The following is a 23,588-nucleotide window of genomic DNA, read 5'->3' as shown; positions in this document are numbered from 1 at the left end:
GAAGAGCGCACCAGACCGACGGGGCGGCCGGTGGCGACTCTCTGGCTTAACAATAGGCCGGTTCCTCCTTAAATCCCCTTGGCGGCGGCTCCTCGTCGACAGGAGGAAGAGGGGACGGTTGCTGACGTCACTCGCGTCGCATTGTGTCGTCGCGTCCCCCTGGCGACTCGTCGACAGGACCCCGAGGGACGGGTGGCGATGATGGCCGGGGCTGCTTGCACGTCGGCAGGACACAGACGGGGCAGTTGCCGAGGTCCCCCCGCGCCGTATTGTGTCGCCGCCTCCCGTTGGCGACTAGTCGGCAGGACCCAGAGGGACGGGTGGCGATGATGGCAGGTGCTATGGCACAACAATAGCTTGGTTCATGGTAGGTTTGAGTGCCGCTGGCTGTGTATTGCTGCTTCTGTCTTCAGTCTGTGCTCGCCGCGATTTGATGCGTTTGTCTCCGACCCGATACCTACAAGGGGAGGGTTATTTGGGCACTACCTATACCAATTAACGCCGACAAAAGTATCCAAGTCGCCAACCACAATTTTCGGTTGCCAGAAGCCTCAAAAAGTAGCCAATTTGACGAGAACTGGCCAAATCTGGCAACCCTGCCGTTGAGGGGCCAGTGAGCAATCTGGGAGCAGGTACTGCATATGCTCCCTACGGAAGCAGACATGGAGGAAGGAAAAATATAGGAGGGAGCATTACGTCACACAGCCAGCCGTGTCAAGCAAACGCTCCGTGTAGCTAACAGTGGTGGCCCAACACGTGACCTCTTGCGTTGAGATCACGGAGAATCAAGATTTGGACCTCCTGGAGTTCTTTATGTGCACCTAAATCTAAGTATGCGGGTGTTTTGCCTGAATTGCCTGAATCTTTTATTTCGATTTTAGAGCGCAGCTCTTAGGCACCCGTTCCCGCGTTGGCCGCCAGCGTCCTCAGTGTAACCGAGCGGATGAGCACAGCGAAGGATGAACGCAAACGTGGAGTGCAGGGGGAGATGAAAGATAGCAATAGCGAAGAGCTCGAGGAGGAAAGCGGAGGAGGATAGCGAAAGCGCGAGATGAGCGTAGCACCGCGCAGGACGGGCTCTGCGGTGATGATAGGATCCGAGATGGCGCCAGAGTAGTGCGTGTCATGTGTTCACCGATGACACCAGCGATACCATATATGGACACAGCGCTGCAAGAGCCGAGGTCGGCCTGTGGCGGCTGCTGTGAATCGCGCCCGCGCGTCACCCACGCGCTGCCTCAAGTTCTCCCGATTAGGTGGTCGTGTCACACTTAGCTCTGTTAGAAACGTGCTGCACGAGACATTGTCCGCGCCGGCCAAAATATAGCAAAATGAAAACACTTGTAGAGCTGCACTCAAATTTCGCGTTGGGGAGTATTGTAATCACCAGTGAATTTTTTCGTTTCCCCAATGTAAGTCTCCTAAATTCTTAATTATAACTGACAAAAGTGATTTTATGAAAAATTAAGATTAATGCACAGGTAGATGAATAGTTTTACTTATGTTTACCAATTTCTGTGTAGCTGATGAAGACTTGGATGATGAGGAACTTGACGATGAGGAACTTGATGATGAAGACCTTGATGATGAAGAGCTGGATGACGAAGAACTTGATGAGGAATCTGAAGATGAGGATGGTAAGTGGCCTTTTTATATTACATACAGTGATCAATGAATGGTTGATTTAAATAGGATGGAACTTTGGCCTAATTATTTGGAAAGAGGACATTAGGAAAGGAGGTAGATTTGTTGGGGGTGCAGGCTCCTCAGGCCAAGATGTGATGAGTGACGCCTGTTTTACGAAGGCCAGGAGGCTGGGCAGTACCTCTTTCATGCTTTACTGCTGGTTGGTGCTCTCCACTGTTCGTAGCTTTTCTACATTATGTGGTGCCATGGGCCAATGTCTCGCTTGCCAGTGGATAATGTAATCTCATCGTGGGGGTTGAACCAAAGGTTGTCTAAAACTGAATTGCAGTGAGCACCGGTAACAATGTGTTCCTCGTGCTGATGAAATTTTATGCACATTCAGTAGGAAAGTAAGCTGATATATTGGTTTTCTGCTATCATCCTAAATCGTCTGCAAGTGAATAGTCGAACCCGGGTATATTGAATCTAAAGGAGATCACAAAGAAGTTCGATATATAAAATAAAAAATTTTGAAGAGGATTCTTTTGCTGTTCGTTATACACAATAATTCGTTATGTGGGTTCGATGTATCCGGGTTCGACTTTATATAGTTCTATCGTAGTGCAACCAATGTTTTCGGCTTTACAGGAATGCGTGCGCCGTGCATCGGCTCGACCAACTGTTTCACATTCTAGTACGCTATAGCCACAAAGTGTGCTTCTACGTGCTTTGCGTTTGTTTTTTCTGTGTGTCGTCGTGGTTTCAAAGTATTTCTGCCCATATTCTATATTCTATTATTCCACCAAAATTCAGATTGGCCTGCTACAAACTGCTTCTAAATGAAATTTTAGTCCTCCAAATTCCTCCAAAATGGAATTTATTCTGCTCCAAGCTGCTCCAAACTGCAATTTTGTCTCCTCTAAACTGCTCCAAAACACAATTTATGACTTGCTCCAAAATGACTTTGGGCACTCCCACCCTAGCAATTTGGATGGTAGTGCATATTCTGGAGTTAAATGGGTGCCCTTAAGTGGCATTCGAAATTATAACATGGGAAAGATTAAAGGAGTAAAATATGGACGCAGCATGAAATCAGTAAGAAGAAAACTTGGCATAGGACAAGGCAAGATGTATGCACTGAATGATAAGCAAGGTAATATCAGCAATTTCAATGACATAGTAAAAGCAGCGGAAGAATTCTATACTGACCTGTACAGTACCTAGAGGAGCCAAGCTACTTTAATTCGAAGTAGTGATGAACAGGAGACAGACGCTCCTTCTATAACTAGCGATGAAGTTAGAAGGGCCTTACAAGACATGACCAGGGGAAAACCTGCTGGAAAAGGTCGAACAGTCGATTTGCTTAAAAAGCTTGCAGCCCTTTATATGCAATGCCTGCAATTCATAAAAAGGGAGGTGTCAGAGAACTGAAAAATTAGGCCCATTAGCTTGCTTTCATTATAAAATATTCACCAAGATAATTTTCGATAGAATCAGGTCAACACTTCAATCAACCAAGAGAACAGGCTGGCTTCAGGAAGGGATATTCTACAGTGGATCACATCCATGTCATCAATCACGTAATCAAGAAATCTGCGGAGTACAATTAACCTCTCTATATGGCATTCATAGATTATGAAGAGGCATTGCATAATAAGGAGTACAGGAGGCATACATGATTATCTTGGCAAATATCTACAAAGATTTCCACAGCTACCTTGGTTCTCCACAACAAAACTAGAAAGCTACCTATCAAGGGGTCAGGCAAGGAGACACAATCTCTAAATTCTATTCGCTGCATGCTTAATAGTATTCAAGCTCTTAGAATAGGAAGGCTTAGGAGTGAGGATCAATGGATAATATCTCTGCAACCTCTGGTTCGCAGATGACTTTATGCAACAATAGGGGCAAAAACAACTAATGATTAAGGACCTTAACCGAGAAAGTGTAAGAGTGGGGTTGAAGAATAATGTGCAGAAGACTAAGATAATGTTCAATAGCCTGGCAAGGGAACAAGAATTCAGGATTGCAGTCAGCCTCTAAAGTCTGTAAAGAAGTATGTTTATCTAGGTCAATTACTAGCGAGGGCCCCTGATCATCAGAAGGAAATTTACAGAAGAATACAATTAGGTTGGAGTGTATACGACAGGCATTACCAAATCCTGACTGGGAGCTTACCACTGTTGTTGAAAAGAAGTGTACAGTCATTGCATTCTACCGGTGCTAACATGTGGGGCAGAAACTTTGAGGTTAACAAAAAAGCTCAAGAACAAGGACTGCACAGTGATAGAATGAAAAATGTTAAGCCTAACGTTAAGAGACTGGAAGAGAGCAGTGTAAATCAGAGAGCAAATGGGGATAGCCAATATTCTAATTGACATTAAGAGGAAAGAATGGAGCCGGGCAGGCCATGTAATGCTTAGGATGGATAACTGGTGGACCATTAGAGTTACAGAATGGATACCAAGAGAAGGGAAGCGCAGTCGAGGATGGCAGAAAACTAGGTGGGTTGAATTTAGGGAATTTGCAGGCGCAAGTTGTAATCAGGTTGTGCAAGACAGGGGTGAGGCCTTCGTCCTGCAGTGGACATAAAAATAGGCTGATAAGTGGAATTGAGATTAGATCTTGAGTCGACTACAGTCGAATCCCCCTACAACGAATGCCGCTACAACGAAATTTCCGCCACAACGAAGATTTTCAGATTCCCCGTCAGCTGCCCATAGAAAGTAATACAAAAAAAGTCCCTTCATAACGAAGGCGTTTTATTCGGTATTTCCGCTTCAACGAACTTTTCGAGAACGAAACTGTGACTGAAATGAAATTGAAACTGCCGAGTAGTCAAATTAGAAAGCCCTTCCAAAGCTGTGACGATCGTATGTCCGCTTGAACGAGGTTTTCGCGAACGAAATCAAATTCAAAGTACCGGTTTAAGCCACTGCAATCCATAGCCACGCGTGATCACCACGCGCCTGCGCGACACTGCAGGGGATCACCACAATCGCTGCCGTTTTCTGTGGTGTGTGTACGGGTGAAATGGCTACGCCAACGAAGAAGCGTAAACTTCTCTCTCCTGAGAAGGCACATACGATCGCCGAGGCAGAAAGCAAAAGGAAAAATCTCGCAGTTTCGCCCGCAAGGCGAAGCATCGGTTGCGATAGCAAGTTAGTAGACAGCTATACGAACTAAAGATAGTAGTTTTCTTGTAAACATTCGCTAACTAAATTACCGGGCACGGTGTCACACGCACACAGATAAACATGAACAGATCTCGCTCGATGACCGCGGAAACTCCGTGTCAAAACGCTGGAGTGAGACGCAGCAATAACAGCGAACGAATTGACCTCCATGCCGTCACTCGCTTCACTAAACGTCGAAAGCACAGCGCACACGACTCTACCGGCACTAGTTGCACTTTGCCCCCATCGCAGATCGCTTTGAAGATGAGGCCCGCGCGGGCGCTCACTTTGTGCACGTCGCATTTCAAGATAGCGGCAGCGCCGCAGCCGCTGTTAACAAGATGCTAACGTCTCGTCGTTTGGGGAAAATGACTATCCGCTGGACACACCGATTCCGGCGACTGCTTTGAAAGCAATGGTTCATTTTTGCCTCATCAGAAAAGTTATCCGTACCCACGACAATGCGATGGCTCGTTTAACGGACCCTGAGACTCGCGTAACGCCTTTGCTTGCCGTGAAGCGTAAGAAATCCAGGCTGACCGACTTCGGGAAATAAAACTTACGGTAAGCACAAGCTTGCCGACTTTGTCATAAATATGCAGTGAAATTGCGATAATTCAAACCGCTTCATTGCGAAGGTGCGTGTGCCGCAAAATGATCGAGTGTTTCGCGACCAGCCGGGCACGCGCATTGGATTAGGCGTCAGCCGCAATGTACGAAAAATGCTGTAACAGCGGCGCAAAATGCATTCTCTCGTGAAGTTGACACTTTATCGACTGCCTTCGGTACCTCTCAACCTTTGCCCCCCACCGCCATCGCGAAGATTTCCCCTGACGATGGTTTCGGTTTCGTTCGCGGCTTTGCCGTTTGGCGTACGTACCGTATTTACTCGATTCTAAGCACCCCCTTTTCCCCTTTTTTTCGTGATTGCGATGCCCAAAGTGAGGGGCGGGGGGGTGCTTAGATTCGAAAAATCTCCGTGACGCTCGGCTCCGGCGCGCGGGCGTCACGAGTCCGCGCGGCTCTGTAGTCCGACTGTGCGGCGAGATCGCGCTGCGGACGCCGTGCCACCTCGCGAGTGCGACGGCTCCGGCTACGCGCGGCTCGCGGGCGTCACGAGGCGGCCTTGGCTAGGCGCTCTTCTTAACAAATAGGCGGGTGCTTAGATTCGCATGCAAACTTTTCCCCCAATTTTTTTCACGAAAATACGGTATATACATACCAATTCGCGTCAACGAAGTTCCGCCACAACGAAATTTTTCGTGTGTCCCGTGAATTTCGTTGTAGCGGGACTCGACTGTAATAATATCCCTAGGCTGTAGTTGTGGAAATGTGGATTTAGCCAGAAAATCGATGGTCGCTTTGTGATTTATTCTCCTTATTACTGAAACTGATCTTTATTGTATAGTTTCAGCTCTGAAGACCACAAAGCAAGCGTCTGCTGCAGCAAAGGCACAAGGTCAGCAGCAGAAAAGCCCTGTCAAGCCGTCTCAGTCGCCGAAGGAGAAAGTTCCTGTGGTGGCAGCCGTCAATGGCAAGCGTAAGGCCGACTGGGAAGCAGGCTCCTCTCCGGCCAAGAAGATTCGATTGCAAGGTGAGCCTGGCAGCATTGCGCAGCAGTTGTCCATGATTTAAAAATTTTGCACTTGGCTAGTAGTTAGTGAAGTTGCAGATAGTTTCTAGCCTTGCAGGTAGCCATGCCTGTAAATGAGAGGTGCTTTCATGGATGGCTGACGTGGTAGTTTTGAAATGCTGTGCTTAGTAGTGGAACAGCTGCGCCAAATTGTGCTGAGAGCAGTCCTCTGGGCCATCCTGCTCCGAAACATCTCTGTGGAAAATTGTGCTGAGCCTACACCGAAGAAGCATAAGAACAAAATATTTGTTCCGTTCATGCTGCCTCACAAATAAAAAGCATGTTATCATTATTTTGGAGCAGCCATAGCCACAGATATACAACTCGGACCACTTGCAACGTAACCACTTATAGTGCAAGGACGGGGTATAATGCAATCTTTTCTGACTCCCATTTATCTTCCCATAGAACTCAATGCACACACATACCGCTTACAGTGGAGCCACGCGAGACGAAATAATGGTTATACAGTAAAAGCTCGTTAATTCGACCCTCGTTAATTTGGAAAATCGGTTAATTCGGACACGGTCCTTTGGTCCCGGCAGGTGTTTGCATTATTTAATGCAATGAAACTCTCGTTAATTCGGACGTATTTGGCCGCACATCGGTTAATTCGGACAACTCTCGGGCCGCGAATGTGCGACGCAAACAAGCCATAACTAGAGTGTACTCTACCATAACAGCGTTAGCGTCCACCGAAACGAAGCGACAGAGTTCGCATCGCCATAGCCATCAGTGGAAATCGTACGGGAATGACAGCAATGCCAGAACGCTTCGTGCCTTTTTGAGCCTTTAAAGCTTTTATTCTTACGTTTGCGGCGCGCATAGCACCGCGTTGGTCGCGTGCCTTCAAAACTGCGTAGTCGCCATCCGTGATCGCGTTGATAGCGGCCGCGGTTTCATCCGCAGCGGTTGCGGTAAAAAGTAGTTTCGTTTTCACTCAGTGTCCGTGCTGTCAGGGAATGGAATACGAACTTCTTGTAAAGAAAAAAAAAAGAAATTTGAGCCATTCCACGCCGCCGCGCGTTTTCCATCCTTCTCCACATCGCCAGCCTCGCGCGCCTCGGTCCCGTTGCCCTTCCGCCCCTCCGAACACGAATGGACCGCGCCAAAACAACGTTAGCGTCCACCGAAACGAAGCGATGGAGTTCGGATTGCTGTAGTCATCACTAAAAATTGTACTGGAATGATAATAACGCCGGAAGGCTTCGTGCCTATTCGTGCTATTCGTGCCTTCATGACTGCGTAGTCACCATCCATGATCGTCTTGATAGCGGCCGCGATTCCGTCCGCTGCGGTTGTTGCAAACAGTAGTTTCGTTTTGATTCGGTACGCACGTCAGCCGCGTGCCTTCATAACTCGGTAGTCGCCATGCATGATCGCGTTGATATCGACAGCGGTTTCGTCCGCAGTTGCAGCAAACGGTAGTTTCGGTTTTACTCTGCGTGCGTCGGCCGCGCGCCTTCAGAACCGCAAGGTCGCCGTGCATGTTCACGTTGACAGCGGCCGCGGTTGCGGTAAGCAATAGTGTTGTTTTTACTCAGTGCAAAGCTGTCGAGGATGAAGAGGGAGAGAGATTGCGGTTGTGAAGAGGAAGAGGCGCACCGTCTACATCGCGATGGGCGGCGATCCGGCGACATTGGAGAAAAAATAAACGGGATGTGCGCGCGCTAGTGAAAAGCGCGTCTCAGATGAAGACGCGTGCCGAGGCCGCGATGTGAAGGAAGTCTCGAAACCTTCGCCGCTGCGAGCTCTAATCAGTCGCGAGATGACGAGAATTGCAGCTTCCGCATTGTGTTGATGCAAAATAGAAGCAGAATTTGCTGATTCATACTGTAAATAAGAGCGTGTTGACGTAGTAAGCATTTGTTTATTGTTTTCTTTATACCCTCGATAATTCGACATTCGGTTAATTCGGACATTTTTTTCGGGCCCGTGAAATCCAAATTAACGAGCTTTTACTGTATACGCGTGCATAGTCAGCTGTTCAGTGCCAAGACCATATTGTCGTGCTAGGCATATGTGTCCGGTTATGCTCAGATGTGTCCGTGCTGCTTTGTTTAATGTTCTCGCATACATATGTTTCACCGTTTACAGATAAATATTTAAGTGCACAGCTATTGTCAACACTACTAGAGGGAAGAAAGGCAAAATCGCACTAGCAGCACTTCGTTAAAGGACCCAGTACATCCACACCTTGTCGTTTGCTTGGAGAGAGGTGTTCGCTGCATTGCTATACATATCAAGTCATAATTCACGTGCTAATGAGAAGGTAGTTTGAGGCTATTAAAATAAAAACACTGCCATCACGTCAGCAGTTTAGCCGTTTCAACGCCGTAGCGCGAAATTTCTGTAGATTTGAACAAATTTTCTCATTTCCTACAAGGCTCAAAATTCCTAGATCTACGGAAATTTCCCTAGAGTTTGCATCACTGTATCATAGCCATGGATGTCTACTTTTTAAAGCCACCTGAAGAGTCTAAAGCCTATATCCCAACTCAGTGACTGCTTAGCTCCAAAAAATAGGTTTGAATATTTCCAAGTTTGTCTGAACAAAGTGTTTCCCTGTCTTTGAATTTTCAGTATAGCATGACCGGTTTATATGAACCATGACTGTACAGGCGTAATCAAGTTTTACGGGATGCGGGTTCCGCAGTAAAGTTATATCTTCCGAGTTATAGTTTTCAGCCAAACCGTACAACACTTGGCTGCATCCACCAATGTATGCATAGCTCACTTGAATTTCATCACGTGACATTTGACGTGGGGCATGTCGGTAGCAACCTCGCAATATATTTTATTCTTACTTGAAATGCTTTTGGCCAATAATTGTGCGTGTAATTCGAGCGGGTGATTCAATCCTTTTTATGAAGAAACGTAGCATGACTGACTTTACAATACTTAAATATTTAGCTGCTCTGTATTTATGATGACTTATAAAATGCACAAATAGTCATTCTACCAACTTGATTTGCTTTTAGTGGTGTCTGATCGACAGTCTATCAAAATTCGTGTCTGAAGGGGATAAGAATTGCGATGCGGAGGTATGGCATGCTTTACAATCAACAACCAGTTTTACACTGTAGTTAGGGCCAGCTGCTTTGATGATCTCAATCAGGCTTCCTAGTGTTCAGTGCCGTGTTATTCATTTAAAGGATTCACCACTGTAGGCAATAGTGCCGACTCTCCAGGTCTTCGTCATCCTCACTGATGACGTCAAAGTGCGGAAAACATCTCAAGGGTCTAAAGCGTTGCATAATGCCAGTTCCTGAAAGTCAGCTTCGCCGCAAAACAGCAGTGTTAGCCATCAGGCATATGAAATGTATTACGGTGAGGTGTACAGGAGCCACTGCCACGGGACAAGAAATTTGTCCGGACTGCGCAATTTGTTTTTACGTTTTCAGGCTCAGTGTTTTTTTTTTTTTTTTTTTTCGATGCATTGTCTTTCATCTTTCTTATTTTTTTTTTTGCAGACCATATTCCAGCATCCTTTGTTGTCGATTATGGTAAGTTGTCACCTTTTTGTTTTTGCTGTGCTTAGATGGGAGTACAAACAGGTGCTTGTTGCAGTAGACATGTCAAAAAGAAATTTTGAGTGAATGTATTTACAGTATAGACCACTTATAACGTAACCGCTTATAGTGCAGGACCGGATATAGTGCGGTCTTTTCAGGCTCCCGTTAATTTTCTCTTAGCACTCAATGTATACACGTATGGCTTATAGTGCAGTTGCGGGAAACAAAATACTGGTTACGGTACGGCTGCCTGGGAGTACGGAAGTCAGCGGAGACGGCGAACGCTCCCCTCAAACGAGCGCCCCAAGGAGTGCTTGAGGAAGAGAGACCAAGTGGAGGAGAAGAGCATGTGGCGCGAACGAACAGCCAGTGAGGCTGAAACCAGAATCTTGAATGCGAGTCGAGAAATATCACGGCGCGCATAGCGATCGAGGGCCACGAAACTGCCAAGGCAGACCAACGCTTGCTTCACGATAACGGCAGTAAGCGAAACTTCAGGGAGCGGGCGGCGCCGGCACAGCACGGGGCAGGGCGCACGCAGAGACCGTGGAATGCGAGGGAGGAGGGCGGCAGGGAAGCGGATTTCGCCTTGGCAACTCCGCCGCTTCGGTGGCTCCCCTCGCCCTCCCTCGTAGCTCCCTCACTTTCGACTGTCACAGTGCGCGCCCGGCGCCAGCTCTCCGAAGTTTCATTTTCTGCCGTTATCGGTAAGCGGGGCATTTGCCGGTGTGGTCAGTTTCGTTGGCCGGCCTGGGACAGCGCCGCTTCCCTCTGCGTCGTAGCCGCAGCGTGCGAGGTGAACACGTGACTAGAAAGTAGAGGAAGCATAAAGGAGAAAGAAGGGTTCACTGCCATTTTCTATGTGTGGCTACGGTAGCGTGGCTGAGACATCGGCACGTACACGCATGATCCGGCGCAACGCAGAATTGGCGACCTTGCCATTTGAGAAAGGGTGAACTTTCCCCCGCATTTTTTTTTCTTCTTTTTTTTTCGCGCGACATTGAGGGGCTCTCCTAAGCTTTTACTCTATAGCGGTGCCGGAGCAATGCCGGTTGGAGGGGTTGGAGGCGCCGCCGCATGATTTGGTTCGAATTAACGAGATTCGGCTGTAAATTGAATGCAAACATTCTAGCCGCATTCCTCGACGGTCGCATACGTGTGGTGGCTCGGTGCACATGTTCTGCGTATGTGCGGGCCTTGAAAATTGTTGCTTTGGTTATAGTGCGGATATTCGCGACTCCGGTGACTTACGTTATGAGCGGTCTACACTGTATATGTAGACACACAGGTGCCCATGCACAGTGGAGCATCATAGGTGAGTTTTGTGACATGGGCACATGAACTGATTACAGTAGCCGACGGATTTTTCGGACTCCAAAAATTCGGACTTGTTGGATATTCTGGACTTCATAGAGGTACCGGCAGGATTCCCATAGAGCTAATGCATTTTCGTGACCGATTTTTCGGACGAATCTAGGTGCCAATGTTCGATTTTCCGGACTAAATCGCTCACTCCGAGCCACTCGACCCGATCTTGGAGGCCGCCTTGTTGGATTTTCCGCTAGCTTGGCCGGGCTTGGCTTCCAGTGCCCCCCTGTACAGCCTTCAAGATTAGTACACGCACGCTATCCTCTCGTCTCCGAGGCCATGCCCGCTCTTCCTTTGCCGACAAAACGTTCCAAAAAGCGGCACTTGCTTTTCTTTCTTTTTTTTTTTTTTTTTTCCGGTCAGCTCGGCACTATCGTCATATCACTTGAGCGGAATCCGTTTTTTTTTTTTTTAAGTTTCGATTGCGCGTACGTTGTGTGTGGGTGAAAGCCTGCGAGAATTTGATCTCACGCACGCGAGAGAGGAAGGCAGCCGGAGGCGCGCGCGGATTTCGTTCGCTCGCGGGGCACGAGGAGAAGGCGGCGGAGACGGTGGGGAGTTGCGTTCAGTTCTTGAGGCTGCTGCCGACGGAGCTGCCGTGCAAGCACCGTATCTTGAAAGCGATCTGCTATGTGGCCGAAGTGTGCGCCCGCAATCTGCGAATGTGTACAAAGGGCGTGTGCCGAGTGCCAGTAGCTTCCTATGCACCGTTTTTTTTTTTTTTTTTCGACGTTCGCGTTGAAGTGAGAGAATAGACAGCGCAAAGGTCAATTTGCCCGCGGTCATCGAGCGAGATGTGTTCATGTAACCTGTGCGCGTGACACCGTGCTTACTTAGTAAGCGCATATTTACAACTTTATACGGCCGATAAAACTAACATCCGTACTTCGTATCGCTGTCTTTCAATTTGCTTTCGCAACCGATGCTCCACCTTTTGGGCGAAACTGCGTCATTTTTCTTAAGCCGCTCTAAGCCTCATATTTTTTTTCTCTTGGGGGGAGAGTTTTGCGGACTGTTCGGTTTTTCGGACTGCTCGATTTTTCGAACTATTTTTCAGTCCCCGCGAAGTCCGGAAAATCGGTCGGCTACTGTATAACAGTGCAATTAAATTCTGTACGTGAAGGCAACAAACAAGCAATCATAGACTGCGTCAGGCAAATTGTGCACAGTCATGTCCTGTTGATTCTCACAGGTGTCGTGAATATTTATGTGGGCTTCAAGTGCTCGCACTCGTCAATGGGATGCAAAACACACGGTGTTGCCAATAGTTTCAGATTGAACACACATACTCCACTATAGAGCGCACAATAAAAATGTGAATAAACTGCGGCATCAGTCCATATCAGCCTGCACAGGGCAGGACTGCATCTCCTATGCCAGATTTGCCGTGCTGCCTCCATAAAAATTTTATATTTTACATTCGTTGGATACGGGAAAGCAATCCGTTCAATAATTGGAGGTTGTTTTACTTGGTATTTTTATTAGATTTGAGGAACATTATTTGAACACTACTTTAAGGTGCTTTGCACAAAAGTGTTTCACATCATGGAAATTGGGCATATCTTGGACATCACCTTTCCACAGCTATCTTTTGGTCCTGACTCGTGTTTGTTCTTGTCCCATGCCTCTTACTCTGTTGGCATATTATGCGGGGCGTTTGTTGGTGTCGTGTTGATTGAAAGAAGTGCACTGAGTGTTTTTGTACTGAATTTAAATTGCAGAGGCCCGAGACCTGTGTGATGTCAAGCTGGCTTCTTTTCCTGATGGCGTCACAAATGATGATATCAAGAAACTCTGCAAGGATGGTACTGTAGTGCGAGAAATCCTACAAAACAAAAAACTTGCGTAAGTGGCTCAGTTCACTAAGCTTGAAGTATTACTTGATGGAAAAGTTGCTAGCTTGAATGTGTTGCAGACAATTCGTGGCAAATGCTGCTGTTGATGTTTTGGGTGGATGGAGACATTGTATGCCCAAATTACTTACCTATCGTAGGCCACAATGCTTTACAGGGGTACTGACGGAATATCTTCTATCTTTTTGTTGGATAGTCTGGGACCTCTAAACCTTAAAAAAAATACAAACCACAGAGCTCCGTGAATAATTTATTATAGTAGCATATCTACAGCCACTTTTGGTATCATTTATACTGTGTTCCGACGTCATGGTGCAGTATGTTGTCTCGTGAGAGCGGGACATTGAGCCGTTTTGACACTCGCTCGGTCATCCGTTACGCCGCTACATCGGCCCTCAAAAGTAGCAGCATACGAGGCAATCGAGTGAGCCGGAACAAGTGTCAAAAAGCCGCAAAGTCATGCTCCCGTATGTCCAATAGTGTCATGACGTTGCAGCACCGTTTGCTAGCTCCAGAAAATGCATGGTTTTCTATAAGTTAGTTTATAGATTATCAAAGGTCGTAATGTTGAAGGTTTATTTTGTTTTGCTTTTGCGTGTCCAGGTGTGCTTTTGTGCGGTATGCCAACAAGGAAATGGCTGTGGCAGCTGTGCGCTCACTGCGGGGGACCAACCTAAAAGGAGTTCCCATCAAGGTTTCATATTGTGGTGATCGGTGGACCAAACCAGCATCATGCCCTCAGTTCCAGCCGGATACTTTGGATGTGCGGCGAGTGCCTAAACAGTACCAAGACAAGCAAAAGCTTGCTGCACTATTCCCCACAGGCGAAGTGCTCAAGGTACAGCGAGACGGGTGAGTTCCTGCCTTAATGTTGTCTTGAAAAATGCAGTGAAGCTGATGTCTTACTTCGGTGGAAGTGGTAGCGTGCTGGAAGGCCTATGAATGGCTCTGAAGAGCCACTTGGGCTCGGTGATTACTCAACTATGATGGATAACAAATTTTTGTTATCTGAAGGGAACTATTGGAAGAAGCAGGGGCAAAGGGCAGAGTTTTAATGGCACTGTTCAGATTTTTCCTGCAATGTTGGTGACACAATATAAGCCAGTCATGGAATGAAATATTAGAAACTGCTACTGGATGTGCTGAATGCCTTTGGCTTGGCTTCATTACGTTGGCTCAGCTAGCTAACATTGCCCAAAGTAGAGTTTGCCGAGGAGAAATGCCTGTACAAAAAGCACGTCACTTGTTTTTCTTTCTTTACTTGAGCGAAATCATACTCAAGTTACGCACAGGCGGCTTGTGTATGAGATGAGTCATTTCTGCATGCTAAGGAAGACAACAGCTCAAATTAGCTCAATCTAGCATGTTTACAAGCAAGCTCTAGTGTGCGACCCTCCACATGGGGCTTGTTAAAAGGTTTTGTATCCACTTCATAGTGCAGAGTTAAGGTGCCATCAACTGTATGAATTGTACACCAATGTGTACCATATTGAAAAAAAGCACAGGCCAAGTTAGCACAAAGTTTGGTCAACAAGCTGTTTAGGACTGGTTTAGCACCTTATTTCTGCTTTTCCTTCTGTGAAGCTTCACAGGTGCTGACATGTGTGGCCTTTCTATAAAAATAGTGGAACATGGTTGCACTGAATTTTGGTGCAGTAATTGTCAGCAAAGATCTGATTGTATCGACCAACAACACTCATGTCGTATGGCATGAGTTTTGAAATAGTTGTGCCATGTGATGTTCAGTCCGTAATCTGATTAATGTTTGCAGGTGAAAATTTGGGCTCGGTTCGGTATTAACCCCCTCTTCCATTCTCTCCAAGGCAGTCGATGGCACATTACAAGTTTTTTGTGGTATTCTGCACTTAACCCTTTGAAGGTCGAATTATTTTGAAAAAAACTTTCCCAGATGGTCAAATTACTTTATTGCGGATATTGAATGTACAAAATGTATAAAGTCGGGAATAAATAGTGAAAAAAAATTATAAACAGTATTTTGATGTCGACATCACTCAGAACTCCAAATGTTCAATAATATTTCAGAGTGTGGTATTCCTTGAAACACGGTTCTAAGCACAGCGCCTTATCGCGCCAATCAAGGTAGCGCCAATCAAGGTAGAAATCAGCTTCCGCCGCATCTGCAAGAGAGTGCCGACAAAGAGAAAACTCACGTTTCGTGCGCCTCCGTTGCGATCATTCGGCGGAACCGAAACCGCGTAAGCGCGTTGCCGCAGAGAGCGAGAATACCTCGTGATCGGCGCTGATAAACATGCTAAGACAGCGCCAATCAAGATAGAAATCAACTTCCGCCGCCCCTGCAAGAGAGTGCCGACAGAGAGAAAACTCACGTTTGGCGCGCCTCTGTTGCGATCACGCGGTGCAACCGAAACCGTTTAAGCGCGTTGCCACAGAGAGCGAGAATACCTCGTGAGTGGCGCTGATAAACAAGCTAAGACAGCGCCAATCAAGATAGAAATCAACTTCCACCGCCCCTGCAAGAGAGTGCCGACAGAGAGAAAACTAACGTTTGGCGCGCCTCCGTTGCGATCACGCGGCGCAACCGAAACCGCGTAAGCACGTTGACGCAGAGAGCAAGGATACCTCGTGAGCGGCGCTGATAAACAAGCTAAGACAGCGCCAATCAAGATAGAAATCAACTTCAGCGCCACTGCAAGACAGTGCCCACAGACAGAAAACTCACGTTTCGCGTGCCTCCGTTGCGATCACGCGGCGGAACCGAAAGCGCGTGCCGCAGAGAGCGAGAATACCTCGTGAGAGACGGTGATAAACAAGCTAAGAGCAGCGCCAATAAAGGTAGAAATCAACTTCCGCCGCCCCTTCAAACGTTTTGCGCGCCTCCGTTGCGATCACGCGGCGAAACCGAAACCGCAAAAGGGGTGTTGCCGCTGTCTGCGTGACGCATGCGCTGAAACTAGAAATCAGTTCTGTTTATCTCCGCAAGAAGGTAGCACAAATGTCACACGCTTCTTGTAAGTCCTAAAAGGTGGCAGCACCTCCCGGTGAGCATGCATCGTCATTATGGCGCGAAATTTCATACGGAGGATCGAAACCGTACCCATACGGCAAAGACCTTGCGGGACAGAAAACCGCCGCCGTACGGATACGGCAAAAACCTTCAAAGGGTTAAGCAGTCTGAGTATTTTCTTTTCTTCATAGAAAATGGCGATTTTGCAAGTTGTCTGCGTTCCTTTACCCACTGCGGTGGCGTAGTGGCTATGGTGTTGTGCTGCTAAGCATGAGGCATACCTGCCAAGTCTCCCAGATTACCCGGGAGACTCCCAGATTTGGGCCATTTCTTCTGGTTGTACGGTTGACAGGAAATTGCTGTTGTGTCCTGTTCCCGCGTCTAGCGCTTTGTCAGGCCACATTGGCAAAAAAAAAATCCAATTCAATCTAATCCAGTTAGAGGTTCATCACACAAAATTAAAAAAGTACTGGTAGGGAAACCCTATACATGTGCTATTTCGTTAACCGCAGATCCGCTCCTTACGCTGACGAGGTTGTTGGATGCCCTAGTGGTCCTAGTCTCATAAGGCTAGCCAGCAAATGCCGCCTTCCGCAACTAGCAACACTAGACTCTCCATCGTTCTCCTCCGCGTCAGCTGCTCTGGCGTTGCATAGGCCTACTGACCAGTCATGACTTTGAAAGCAAGGAGCGCTAGCGCAACAAGTACCGTATTTACACGATTGTAAGTCAACTCGAATGTAGGTCGACCCCCCCAAAATTGCATGTCTCAAAAAAAAAAAATTGGGGGGGGGGGGGGGGTGGGAAACCACGCAAGTGTATTTCACACAAGGGAAATTTATTGATGGGGTTTCTAAAACTACTCATCGTCACTAGAGTTGACCTCACTGCTACTGCTGCCATCATAGCTGCTGCGGTCCCACAGCGCGTCATCAAAAGTGAGTCCACACTTTGCGAACGACCGCACCACGACATCGCGCGGTACAGCCCCCCATGCAGAGAGGACCCACCCGGGGCCGTATTCTGAAACGTTCGCCTAGGCGAAAATTTTTTTTTTCGCTTTCAGGCGTGCGCCGATTGGCTGTTTTAGCAAAATTGGATGAGCTGATTGGGTGGTTGAGCCCGACGTCATTCAATTTTGCTCAACCAGCCAATCAGCGCGCACGCTGATTTCGCCTAGGCGAACGTTTCAGAATACGGCCCCCGCACACAGTAGCCGGAGAGGCCAAATTTTCTCGCGCTGAAGCCGCCACTGCCGCACCACACGTTCAGACTCCAGACTTGCGTCTGTGCAGTTGTTAGTTTGCTCAACATGGAGGATAGCAGCCCGTTTGAACGCTGCTGAGAACGAGCGTCGAAAGTTCTTGGCACTCATGACAGGCGCGACGATTCAGCACAACAGCAGAAGTGACAGATGCGCGCCAATACCCCCCTAACGGCGGCTCTTCCACCATCTAGCAATACCCCCTAAACGGCGGCTCTTCCATGATCGACGCTCCCACAAGAGCCGTGCGCTCGTGGTGCGCGCAATCAAAATGTATGCAATACAGTAAATTATTATGCTACGCTTCTACCGTAACCATAAAAACGTAGGTGCAAAGTTGTAACCACGCCCTAGCGCCCCTGATTTCTCGTTTCTCTTGCCGTTACTAGCGGTACACGGTTCGGTTTCGATTCTAAGTCGACCCCCCAACATTGGATTGTGAAATTTTTAAAAATAGGTCGACCTACAATCGTGTAAATACGGTATCTTCAAGTATTTTTAATGTAGTGCTCAGCCGAAGTGACGCTGGGTAAGATGTTGGTACCAGAGAGCAATACAGAGTGCGAATGGCAATTTAACATCGTGAAAAATATGAGGACGCAGTGCAGCTCGTCCATGTGTGGCTCGTTCAAGTTGCTGGGAAACGTCAACCTCGCAGAATGAAAGAAATGGAATTTCTTACAATCAATCATTATCGGAATAATTTATGAACACCCGCCTTGGTTGCCTAATAGCTTTGGCATTGCGCTGTTAAGCACGAGCTTACGGGATCAAATCTCGGCCGCATTTCGTTAGCGGCAAAATGCAAAAGCGCTCGTGTGGTGCCGTCCATTGGGTGCACGTTAAAGAACCCCAGGTGGTCCAAATTAATCCGGAGTTCCCCACTGCGGCTTGCCTCATAATCAGATGGTGGTTGTGGGACATAAAACCAGAGATTTTAATTAAATTTTAAAGAATTTTTGAAAGCAAAATTAGTAACAACGAAATGCTTGCAAAAGTTAGACCTTGATGTTCATTTGTATATCTGTAAATAAAATTGTAAAGAAGTTCATCTGGGAGTACTCCGAACTTGGCAGGTATGACGATGTCACGGGAACAAATCCCAGGCGCTGCAGCCGCATTTCGATGGGGGAGAAATGCAGGGGGAAAATGCTATAACAGCACGGCGTGCTGTTATCTCCAAAATTGGGCACGGGAGATGACAGCCGCATCAAGCTATCATCCTTCTTGGCTCGCCCTTGGACCATAGGTGCTACCTTATCGCATTTGGGCTTTATACTGAACCTAGGTTTCTTCTGGCATATGTCATAGCAGGCTGATGGAGGAAATGTCGGATGGTTTCAATGCGAGCCCAGTGACTGTTTTGCAAGCTGTACTGCACAGTCGATCGGGGACTATATTTCAAGGGGATCTCCTTGTAGTTTGAATTAGCAAGATTCTACTGTACAATCTAAGCACAGAGGCCTCGAAAAATAGTTTCCAAGGTACCAATTACCTTGGGACTTGTGCCTTCATGTGCAACAGAAAGAATGGCAAGGCTATCTTCGCTTGTGGCCCATCTGCAAGGGAGGAACCACCCTGCTACACGTGCAGCTACTCGTGTACATCATTGGCGGGGTTGCAGTAGAGCATTATTTGGTGTTTTATCTTGTCTAGCCACCACAGAAACGGAGAGGGGTTGTGCTTTTTGTTCTACTTTGTTGTAAAGGAAGGTACATGTTTGCCTTGGTTCAGTATTTTATGTTAGTCTTTTAATATGCAGTAAACTTTCTTTACTGAAGATGTATATGGTTGGTCATAGCGAGCTTATTTTCTTGATTGCTGAAGAACATTGGCACTGTCGTTATTCGAATTGTTTTTTCCTTGTGTCTTAGCTATGCTCAGGTGAAGTTCCCATCCAGTGAAGCACTGATCAAGGCACTAAAGAATCCGAAGTGCCGGACAATTGATGGCAAAAATCTGGAGTTTTCAGTGGCACTTGTCCCCAGGCGCAGTAAGTATTGATAAGTTGAACAATGACAAACCTTCATTGCAATGTGGCAAATTTCTCAAGCTGTGGTTACGGTTACAATTGGTTACGATTCTGGCCTCAGCACTTACCTTTATCTTATCATTGCTATTTTGCCAACTGATCTGTTTATAATCTTAGTACCATATGTAAGCTGGCATTGTTGTTTAGAACAAGTGTTCCTAATTTTCTACTCCTCAAGCCACAAGTGCAGAAACAGATGTGGTTCACTGTTCGCGAGTCAAGCATGTTACTGCCTCTGGTCTTAAGGTAGTGTGCACCTAATGCTTATAGTTCATCTGTTCATGTAGTTCAACACCTTGTGCAACCCTGGATGAAAATTGCAGATTCTTATTTCTGTTTTGATGTGCAGAACACAAGGCTGCAGGCTTTAAGGCAAATCAGAATGCTGTCTTAAGCCCGAAAAATAAGAAGGCTAGAAACACAGCCAAACAGGAAGCAGCAGCAGCCAAGACCCCCACAAAAGGCCAGACTCCCAGCAAGCAGCCTAGTGGCCCTAGTCCGAAGGGCTCTCCCCAGACTCCTGCCCAGCAGAAGAAGCAGAGGCGAAAGAGATCGAAGACGCCCGGGCAGCAAGGGGGACCCAAGACACCCGGGCAGCAGGGGGGACCAAAGACTCCCGGGCAGCAGGGGGGACCCAAGACTCCGGGGCAGCAAGGGGGACCCAAGACTCCGGGGCAGCAAGGGGGACCCAAGACTCCGGGGCAGCAAGGGGGACCCAAGACTCCGGGGCAGCAAGGGGGACCCAAGACTCCGGGGCAGCAAGGGGGACCCAAGACTCCGGGGCAGCAAGGGGACCCAAGACTCCGGGGCAGCAAGGGGGACCCAAGACTCCGGGGAAGCAAGGGGGACCCAAGACTCCTGGGCAGCAAGGGGGACCCAAGACTCCTGGGCAGCAAGGGGGACCCAAGACTCCTGGGCAGCAAGGGGGACCCAAGACTCCTGGGCAGCAAGGGGGACCCAAGACTCCTGGGCAGCAAGGGGGACCCAAGACTCCTGGGCAGCAAGGGGGACCCAAAACGCCAGTGCAGAGAGGAGGGCCAAAAACACCTGGACAGGCAAAAGGAGTTGCCAAGACACCAGGAATGCAAAAGACACCAGGTGCAAAAAGCACTCCAGCCATGGCTTGAGAAGCATCATGAGTGTTTTTAACAGCTGTGAATAGAGGGACTGAAGGAAGGGCAGGGTTGGGGGACATGTTCTTTCAACGTGGCAGTGCAGTATGGTTCACTCAAAGCAAACACCAAATGAATATTGCAGTGCTAATTATAGCTCAGTTTTGGTATAAATGGCTGAAAAGTAATTTTTAATCAACACATGTTTACCTAATGCATCACATTTTGCACTTTTTTCTTGTGAATGTAAAGTGTTGATGTTGGCTTATATACTGTTTAGGTGTTCCCTTTATGAGTGGACCATACAGAACATTGCCATAATCACTTGGCATTATTGATAAAGTCTACCATATTCCCATCATGTTAGTGTCAAATAAAGTGTGTCCATTCTATGCTGCATTTGAATTTATTCTATGGTCTGGCCGCTCATCGTGTTTCTGCTTGTAGATGCAAGAGATGTCACTTGATGGTACAAAAACATCACTGCTATGTCGTAGGCCATCATCTGCGTTGGTTGCACAGTGAACCGAGGCAAGCGTATCCAATTTGTGCAAAGGGTACGGAAATAAAATGTACATGAAGAGGAAATATACTAGCTTGCAACTGAGGTTTATTTGAAAAAACACAAGCATTTATTTCGCACTGCCGACAGCTTTTTTTTTTTTTCTTCCCGGTAATTATCGTACCTTGCTCACTGGTAGTGGGAGCAGGGTCGGCAGGAGCGAAAACATAAACAGGAGAGGGCTACGAAGGGGGCGTACTGAACACACTATTCCTTGTCCATAAGATGCCCTGATGGTGCTTGGTACTCAAATCTGCATATACTCCAATCTGGCCAGCCTCCACGATTTACCTTGTTTGCCCTTAAGCCGCCGTCGCCGCACAAAAGTACCTGGACTCGTTATGTCTGCAAGTATTGGATTCTGTTCGCAAGAGCTGGAAGCTCAGTGGAACGAGCCTATTTGTCGTAAAATAGCTGACGAGCTCGAAAAAGAGCACAGCCACGAAAGGGAGCGAGGCGGCAACGGCGCTGGGTGCGAATTTACAGGCTCTGTTGGATTCGTATTTGCTGTGTGCTGACTGCGAGCTTCTGTGCAATATACAGAGGCTCGTCGCGAGTCTTCAAGGTGGTGATTGCCATCAGTCTACGGAGGACCACTTTGAGCTAATTCCGTGACATCGAGTTTGGCCGGAGAGTGGCCTATTACAGGCGTTGGACTCCTGCGTTAGTCTACTAGAACTATTCTAGTACACTCTACCTGCGTCATACACACAAAATTGACCGAAATTGCGCCAGAACGCTTCGGCATGTATGCTCCGGCAGTGGCCGCGATCAACGAGCGGATTCGTTCCCCGAAGAGGAGTGCGGCTGTTCAGACTGCGCGACGACGCCTCCCGCACAGTTTCTCGTAATTTTCGCTCTTCTAACTTTTCGGCGCCTCCGGCAAGTGACCGGCGCGCGCGCGCGCGCGGCCACACCCGGCTGTTATCACTGCTTTCGGAATGGCTAGGGCATACGGTTGAGCGAGCCGAGCGGCGCCGCGCTCCCTAGCTGACGCGCTCCCTAGCTGACGCTCCCTAGCTGAAGCGTCCGCTTTCCTCTACGTGACGTGATCGATAATAAATATCGGTAGTTTAAGCACCCTCTATGTATGTATATCAAAGACATGGGACCCCCCCTCCCCCCTCGCGTGTGTGTGTGCTAGAGCACTGCACGGGCTCGGGCTTACCCGAAAGCCCGGGCCCGTGGGCCGGGCCGGGCCGGGTAGAACTGTTTTTTCACGGGCTCGGGCTGGGCTCGGACACGGCGTGTGCTTTTTGACCCGGGCCCGGGCCGGGCTCAGGCTTTCTGGTGGTGTGCATGTAACGTGCAGTGAGTTATTCTCGGGCGACTCAACTCTGAAAAACATTATTTTTCGGTCTCGGGCCGGGTTCGGGCCTAAGGTAAAGGGGTGGCGGGCCGGGTCGGGCGGGTAACGTAGATTATTTCCGGGCCCGGGCCGGGCCCGGGTCTCGCCATAAAAGTTTTGATCGGGCTCGGGCGGGCCACCCAACGTAATAACGGGCCCGGGCTGAAAAAATCGGCCCGTGCAGTGCTCTAGTGTGTGCTTGTGAAGAAATTAAGTAAAAAGTAATGTAAGCTCAGTAAAATACAGTAAGTACGACAGGTACAGTGGGCGTTTGGAGCAACCGTCTCTCATCGCGCCACTGAATGGACCAGTCTTCGAAAACGCATCATTGAGACGACCCGCCCGATCGGAGAAGACATCATTAATTGTTAATCTCCGTTAAGCGTGGATGGCGTCGTCCTCGTCGGGGCGAAGTGCGTTTCACAGGTCAAGGACGGCTATACATGTGAAAATGCACGTGTTACCAGGCTATACCTACTCCCATAGCAATAGCTTGTTCGCTGCGTCTTTGCGCTAGAAAACTTAAATACGCGCAAAAACGAGTAATGCTTTTTTTACGAAGCTTTCGTCGCCTTGCATTTCCTGCGGCAAGTGCATGGGCTGCTGTGTCTTCCGCTGTGTGCGAGTGTGCAGCCGTCATTTGCCTTTACGTCATGGCATGTGTACGCATTTTAAGTAGTGCGTGCGAGTCATTTCTGCTTCACTTAGGCCGGTGCAAACAGGAAGCGGCCTTGTACCTCACAGAATCTCGACTGATTGGTGTACTAGTGATGCAGGAATGAACTCCGGTCTTGTTCAGTGCATAGTGCAGATAATCAATTTCTCAGGACGCGTGAACTCCGACGAGAACTGTCAGCGCCTGCAACAAGAGTTTACTTACGCTGTACTGCGCACATGTAATCCATGCTTGTCGGCTGTCTGTTTCGTGCATTCTGTTGCGAGTCGGTGGAATTTCACTGCTGGCATCAACCCATTGGTGGGCACATTGCTGGTTTGGGATTCCACAACACAACAGCAACTACCAGCCTTTCGCAATTGCTGGTTGGGGATTCAGCAACACAACAGTAACTACCAGCCTTCCGTAGGGCCGCAATCGCAAACGAGAGACGTTCT

At 48.1% G+C, this 23,588-nt stretch overlaps 1 protein-coding gene across 1 annotated transcript in view; it reads left to right on the top strand.

Moving 5' to 3' along the window:
- LOC119436579 (nucleolin-like) overlaps nt 1-20,957 on the top strand; it is a 32,116-nt gene extending 11,159 nt beyond the window's left edge. Inside the window, exons 3-10 of the mRNA XM_049658747.1 lie at nt 1,524-1,637; nt 6,211-6,396; nt 9,909-9,941; nt 13,040-13,163; nt 13,775-14,023; nt 19,296-19,414; nt 19,803-20,040; nt 20,256-20,957. Coding sequence (XP_049514704.1) covers nt 1,524-1,637; nt 6,211-6,396; nt 9,909-9,941; nt 13,040-13,163; nt 13,775-14,023; nt 19,296-19,414; nt 19,803-20,040; nt 20,256-20,580 — 1,388 coding nt within the window. The 3' untranslated portion in view covers nt 20,581-20,957. The remainder of the gene's footprint in view (nt 1-1,523; nt 1,638-6,210; nt 6,397-9,908; nt 9,942-13,039; nt 13,164-13,774; nt 14,024-19,295; nt 19,415-19,802; nt 20,041-20,255) is intronic.
- Nucleotides 20,958-23,588: the final 2,631 nt, after the last annotated feature.

Source organism: Dermacentor silvarum, chromosome 1 (assembly GCF_013339745.2).
Source record: "Dermacentor silvarum isolate Dsil-2018 chromosome 1, BIME_Dsil_1.4, whole genome shotgun sequence".
NCBI classification, from domain to species: Eukaryota; Metazoa; Arthropoda; class Arachnida; order Ixodida; family Ixodidae; genus Dermacentor; species Dermacentor silvarum.
This window is presented reverse-complemented; position numbering and strand designations above follow the sequence as displayed.